Source organism: Cyprinus carpio, unplaced genomic scaffold, assembly GCF_018340385.1.
Source record: "Cyprinus carpio isolate SPL01 unplaced genomic scaffold, ASM1834038v1 S000006485, whole genome shotgun sequence".
Taxonomy (NCBI): domain Eukaryota; kingdom Metazoa; phylum Chordata; class Actinopteri; order Cypriniformes; family Cyprinidae; genus Cyprinus; species Cyprinus carpio.
In genome coordinates this window covers 60,558-65,711 of record NW_024879160.1, presented here as the reverse complement: position 1 = coordinate 65,711, position 5,154 = coordinate 60,558, and the positions used below count along the sequence as shown (strand labels likewise).

Here is a 5,154-nt window from a genome sequence, read left to right as displayed (position 1 = left end):
TGACAGAATGGAGAAAAAAACCTGTGTGTTGGCAGTGTGTGTACACAACCACCCTATAATGATAAAAATCCATCCATTGTTTTTTTTTTTTTTTAATTCCCATAAGTAATAAGCAGCAGTGTCTCCCAACTATCTTTTTTTCAGCTCTGCTGCTAATGTTACGTCACATTAGCCACAGGCCGCGCCCACAAAAGTTGACAGACACTGCCGTTCTAACATAGAACCGCCCTGAGCGAGTTCACAGCGAGAGTAGTATACAGTCCGCAATTGCTGCACTGACTAGAATGTCTCCCAAGCGCTTTAGGTGTTCTGTAGCTGGATGTTTGAATCCACATAGCTCTCTCCTTACTCCCGAAATCTGAACCGCTGAAGACAAGGTGGATTAATTTTGTTTTTGAAGAAAATGCATCCCTCAACTATACCGAAATTCGTTTATGTCTGCGCGGATCATTCACACTGTTCTGCTTTACTGCAAAAGTTGCTCCTGAAGGATGGAGCAAGTGCCAACTGTTCGTAATCCAGCTACATCTCCAGAAGAAGTAAATATCCTGCGTTAGTTTTCCAAATTGCCTTTGTGAAAGAGCTTCTTGGCACTCTGTAAGGCTAATGTTGGTAAAGCTACCATTGTCTGTATGCTTTCACTGATGCTGCCTTCACGTGCTACCAGAATAATCGTGAATAGGAATGTGGGAGTTAAAACTGAATATGAAAGCAATGTGAAGTCGACCACTGGAATCAGTCGAGCTCATTATCACAAGTGGGGGCTTATAAAGTTTGTATGGCACCATGAGTCCCGCCATTCTAACCCATAAATAACACATAAAATGCACATTACAATCACATTACAAAGCACATTACCTAGTAAATATAACCTTTTAAAGCAGTGCATTTTCTGTAAAGACAACAGGCTTATACTTATAGTGGAGTGTTTATTTGCAAATGCTAGCACCTGTATTGCCAGAGCTTGAGCTCTTGAAGCTCCACCCTCTTCACTGGAGCACCAGTTCATTTAAAGGGAAAGACGAAAACGGCGCATTTTGGCTCATACCCTAAAAGTGGCAATTTTAACAAGCAATGAAAAGTTATCTGTAAGTTATTTTGAGTTAAAACTTCACATACACACTCTGGGGACATCAGAGACTTATTTTACATCTTGTGAAAGGGGCATAATAGGTCCCCTTTAAAGGAACACTCCACCGTTTTTTGAAATAGGGCTTATTCACATTATTTCCTACATTTAGATAGGTGGGCAAATGCATTTTTGTGTCAGTGCATGCATTGTTTTAGTTTGACTGGGTCGGCGTTAGCTTAGCTTAGCACAATGAATGGAATCCTTTGTTGCCAGCTAGCATGGCCTGAGTAAAAGTGATCAAAAAATTAAAAAAAAACCCACCTAATTACTTCTTGTGGCCTGCGTATTCACAACGAGTACAAATAGCGATCCAGATTAACACTAGGCGATTTCCTAGGCAGATATTGACTTGGGACTATATTATGGGGAAGCACAGGCGAAGCACTGCTGCTTAGGCGAAGCACTGCTACTTCGGCGCAGAGATATCACGCAACACATGAAATCCCACGACTTCCGTCAACATACCGGCGTGAATAGTAGCTGCCTGGCTATTTTCCTTACAGTACACGAATGGCGATGAACAGGGCTGATTTTGAGATAGACGAAGAGGGTGACTTCTCAGACAGTCAAGAACCAGAACCATACCTATTTGAACCAGAGTTTACAGAAGACGAGCTGCGTGCTTTGGAAATAGAACGACAGGAGGAGGAGGTTGCGATCGCTCAACAGCCTGAGGACGTGAGGATGAGAGCCAACATGAACTGGTGGTGTGAATGTGGGGGAATATGCCAATCTATGCCGATGGAAATAGAGTGTCTGTGCTGTAGAGAGTGGGACATGTTTTTGCCATTGATGACCAGGCTCAACACGTCAGATCAAGATGAGCGTGCCCGAAGTTGTGTCACATCTACAGAGGATTTCACGGCGCTGATCCATTCTGCAGTACTCGATTTTTTTTTCCGCTGTGACAAAGTGAACTGGAAAAAACGCCCCACGCCGAATGGACCAAATGGACAGCTGTCCACAGAGTAAGTGATTATTTTAATCATGACGCATGTATAGATCGACCCATATTATACCTGTATTCACATAGAGTTGATGTTTTCACAGGCAATATAGGTTGGTGGCTTATCGTGTTGTGCTGGAGTGGGCCTTGAAGGGAGAGACATTGGGCAGAGGAAATCGAACACCATTGCCATCATGTGTGGTCGTTGCTATTCGTAAAAAATATCCATCAGAGTCTGGTATATATATTGGCTTTCAAGAGGCACAGGAGGCAATAAATATGCTGTAACTGATTTCATGAATGAAGTCTTTGCAAATCCTGTCATCTCTGTTTACTTGATTTAATAAACTCTGGTAATGTATTACCAACATAAAAAAGCTTTTACTATCGAAGTATTACATCCAAGTCAATGTGCATGCTGATTCGCCATAACAAGAGAAAACAGAGAGAAAACTGAGAAATACTGTTATTTATTATTATGAATAAATGTATGACAAAAAAATTACACAAATATGATTTGGAGAAGGCACTGAAGGTCTAAAACTAAGTTTTGAATCTTGATGTGTGGCCTTCGATTACATCCTCCTTGCTGGGTTTTGGATGGAGGCCAATATTTGCTGCCAGGCACGGGACTTGAATGCGAGATGATGAGTCTTTATATTTGATGGATGGGTCTAGTCTTCTTTTAACAACATCCTCCATAAGGTCATCTCTGAAATTTTGGGTTGTCTTTGTGTAAATAGGTCTTGCAATCCACTGTTTTGACTGTTTTTGGTACACAATGTTGTGTCTTGGGAGGCCTAAAATTAAAGCGGTCAGGGATGAGTTAATAATAATTTGGTAAGTCGGATATCCATTACCAGAACAAGTATTGTTACATTCTAAAACATTAATTTGGTCAGATATAAGTCAAGGCCAGATATTAGGCTATTTTAAAATCAATAGACATTTCTATTGCTGAAATGTAAAACGTGGTTCAGGTTCTAGTTTATCAGAGTGTGAACATAATTTACCTTCTCCATTTTAGATATGAAAAATAACAATCTTCAATTGGTCATAGGAGAATTTATAATTGGTATATTTTTTGGTACTTACCACTTGTTTCTTCCGGTTTACGTGGTGAGTCATGATTTTCATTGTGGTCCATAATGGCCAACATTGTGCGTGGCTGCATGGATTGGTACTCAAAATGCAGGCGCTTCGGGCAGTACTTCAACAGGGCGTTGTGGAAAACCTCGAGTTGTCCTGTTAAAACATAAATCAAAATTGACAGTAGAGATTAGAAAATGTATACAAGTTACTGAAACTTGTGTGCTTGATCTGTACAATAGTGGAAATAGTCAAGTTTTGACTAGTGTAAAATGTAGGCACTGGTAAAATTTCAGGGCATGGCCCCTCACTTGTTTAGACATACCTGTGTGCTTGAACAGCGCCATTTGCTCCAGATCTTTCAGTAGACGCGTGTTCAACACAACTTCATAGAGAGCTTTGTAGGCAGGGGAGTCCTGAGGCAACCATTTCTTCTTCCGTTGTTCATCTGATGAGAGGTCAGCGTGGTAGCACTTGTATTCAATTCCGTTTTCCTCCCATCGATGGACATCACATATGTGATGGAGGATGGACGTCCATCGTCTAAGCAACTCCTGATAATTACATTAGAGCACAAACAGAATTTTTTTAGACATTCCATTACATTCCTTTCAAAATGAATCTGAAAAAAATGCATGCTATAATGTTGTTTGTGTCAACTGTCTGTGATAATAGCAGTTGTATTGTGCATTTTACATCTATTCAATAAGCTTGTACCTTTTCATCTCCTTTAGAGGAGCTGCAGCTCCACCACATATGGTTGCTCACGCTTCTTACCCATGGAGCAAGGTCCTTGCAATGTTTACGGTTAGAGGCCATAACCAATTTCTTTTTTATTCCTGAATTATAACAGAAAAATGTTAGAATGAAAGTGGACCTCAGACAATGCACATATAGATTTTTTTTTCTCCAATGGTACCTGTCAAACACAGAGTGTCACAGAGAACAAAGGAGAATAAGTATTAGGGGTTGTGCATGTCATTAGACTAATAGACTTACCTTTTGCTACATGCCATGGGTCAAACTGGTGTGCGATGTCCGGATAGTCCTCTCGCATCATCTTCCTGATGGAGGGATGTCTGTCAGTGGTCACCACTTTCACATTAATCCCTTCATCTAAAAGCTTATCCAGACCTTTTTTGAAACCGATTGGTTCCATGGCGACAGACTTTTTGGCTTGGGTCACCTAAGGGGGACAAGGTTACACATGATGACATTTTAGACCATATTTAATGAAGGTTTGTGTCCATTATTGACTATTTTTGTTTGTTTGTTTACCTGAATCAAATCAAAAACAACAATTTGGTTGGTAGAGTCATCCATGAATGAATATGTGGTGTATTTGCACGAATGGCCTGGGCTGTCGCTCCTCCCATCCCCACAGACATGCACACTCTCACCATCCAGAGTCTGGCAGATGAGTCTGGCTTTGATGATGCTTTCCTGCTTCTTGTAGGCTTCGCTGATGACAGGAATGAGGTAGCTTGACTGTATGGTGTAAAATGCGGATTTTTGTGGTAGCTGAAGATTCAATAGCCCAGCCCAGTCAGCAATGTCTGTGTATGTTGCACCTGTGAAAAGTGTGGCTGCTGCTGAAAGGAGGTTATTTTCAGCCATTCCCCGAGTATTGGGACATGACTCCCATTCCCCAGTGTGTCCATTGTTGCATTTCCATGTGATTTGTATTCTGCTGGCAAATGTTTTTATGTTCTGGTTGAGGTCGCACATTACTACTCCGCAAATTGTACATTTTCAAAAGAGTTCCATTAGTTTGGACTCGTTTACCATCCACTTCCTTTCCTTCCATCTTCGGTGTGGTCCAGACAGGCTAGCTGAGCTTCCTGTGGTGGAGGTGGAGGGGCTTGATAGAGGAACAAAACTGATGTCCGCTGGGTCAGTAGCCGGCTCGGAGGTCATGCTGACATCAAAGGCAGATGTTGAGCTGATGTCCATTTCACCAGAAACAATATGGTGTCTTTCCTTTTGT

The 5,154-nt window shown here is 41.4% G+C and overlaps 2 protein-coding genes across 2 annotated transcripts; one reads left to right on the top strand and one right to left on the bottom strand.

Moving 5' to 3' along the window:
* Positions 1 to 1,642: 1,642 nt before the first annotated feature.
* LOC122143702 lies at positions 1,643 to 2,393 on the top strand. Its single transcript, XM_042754292.1, has 2 exons — positions 1,643 to 2,100; positions 2,183 to 2,393. Exons 1-2 carry the CDS (start codon positions 1,643 to 1,645, stop codon positions 2,364 to 2,366), a joined length of 642 nt encoding a protein of 213 aa, XP_042610226.1. The 3' UTR covers positions 2,367 to 2,393.
* Positions 2,394 to 2,476: 83 nt separating this feature from the next.
* Positions 2,477 to 4,914, bottom strand: LOC122143701. Its single transcript, XM_042754291.1, has 6 exons — positions 4,446 to 4,914; positions 4,167 to 4,353; positions 3,885 to 4,006; positions 3,493 to 3,721; positions 3,174 to 3,323; positions 2,477 to 2,878 (listed from the first exon to the last, which is right to left on the bottom strand). Exons 1-6 carry the CDS (start codon positions 4,893 to 4,895, stop codon positions 2,622 to 2,624), a joined length of 1,395 nt encoding a protein of 464 aa, XP_042610225.1. The 5' UTR covers positions 4,896 to 4,914; the 3' UTR covers positions 2,477 to 2,621.
* Positions 4,915 to 5,154: the final 240 nt, after the last annotated feature.

Bases quoted from the DNA above. Each gene is read 5' to 3' on its own strand.
- LOC122143702 (XM_042754292.1), top strand. From the start codon at position 1,643: ATGGCGATGAACAGGGCTGATTTTGAGATAGACGAAGAGGGTGACTTC. The intron at 2,101-2,182 runs GTAAGTGATTAT...ATGTTTTCACAG, and splicing joins AATGGACAGCTGTCCACAGA to GCAATATAGGTTGGTGGCTT.
- LOC122143701 (XM_042754291.1), bottom strand. From the start codon at position 4,895: ATGTGCGACCTCAACCAGAACATAAAAACATTTGCCAGCAGAATACAA. The intron at 4,354-4,445 runs GTAAACAAACAA...TGTCCCCCTTAG, and splicing joins TTGTTTTTGATTTGATTCAG to GTGACCCAAGCCAAAAAGTC. The intron at 2,879-3,173 runs GTAAGTACCAAA...CTTTAATTTTAG, and splicing joins TAAACCGGAAGAAACAAGTG to GCCTCCCAAGACACAACATT.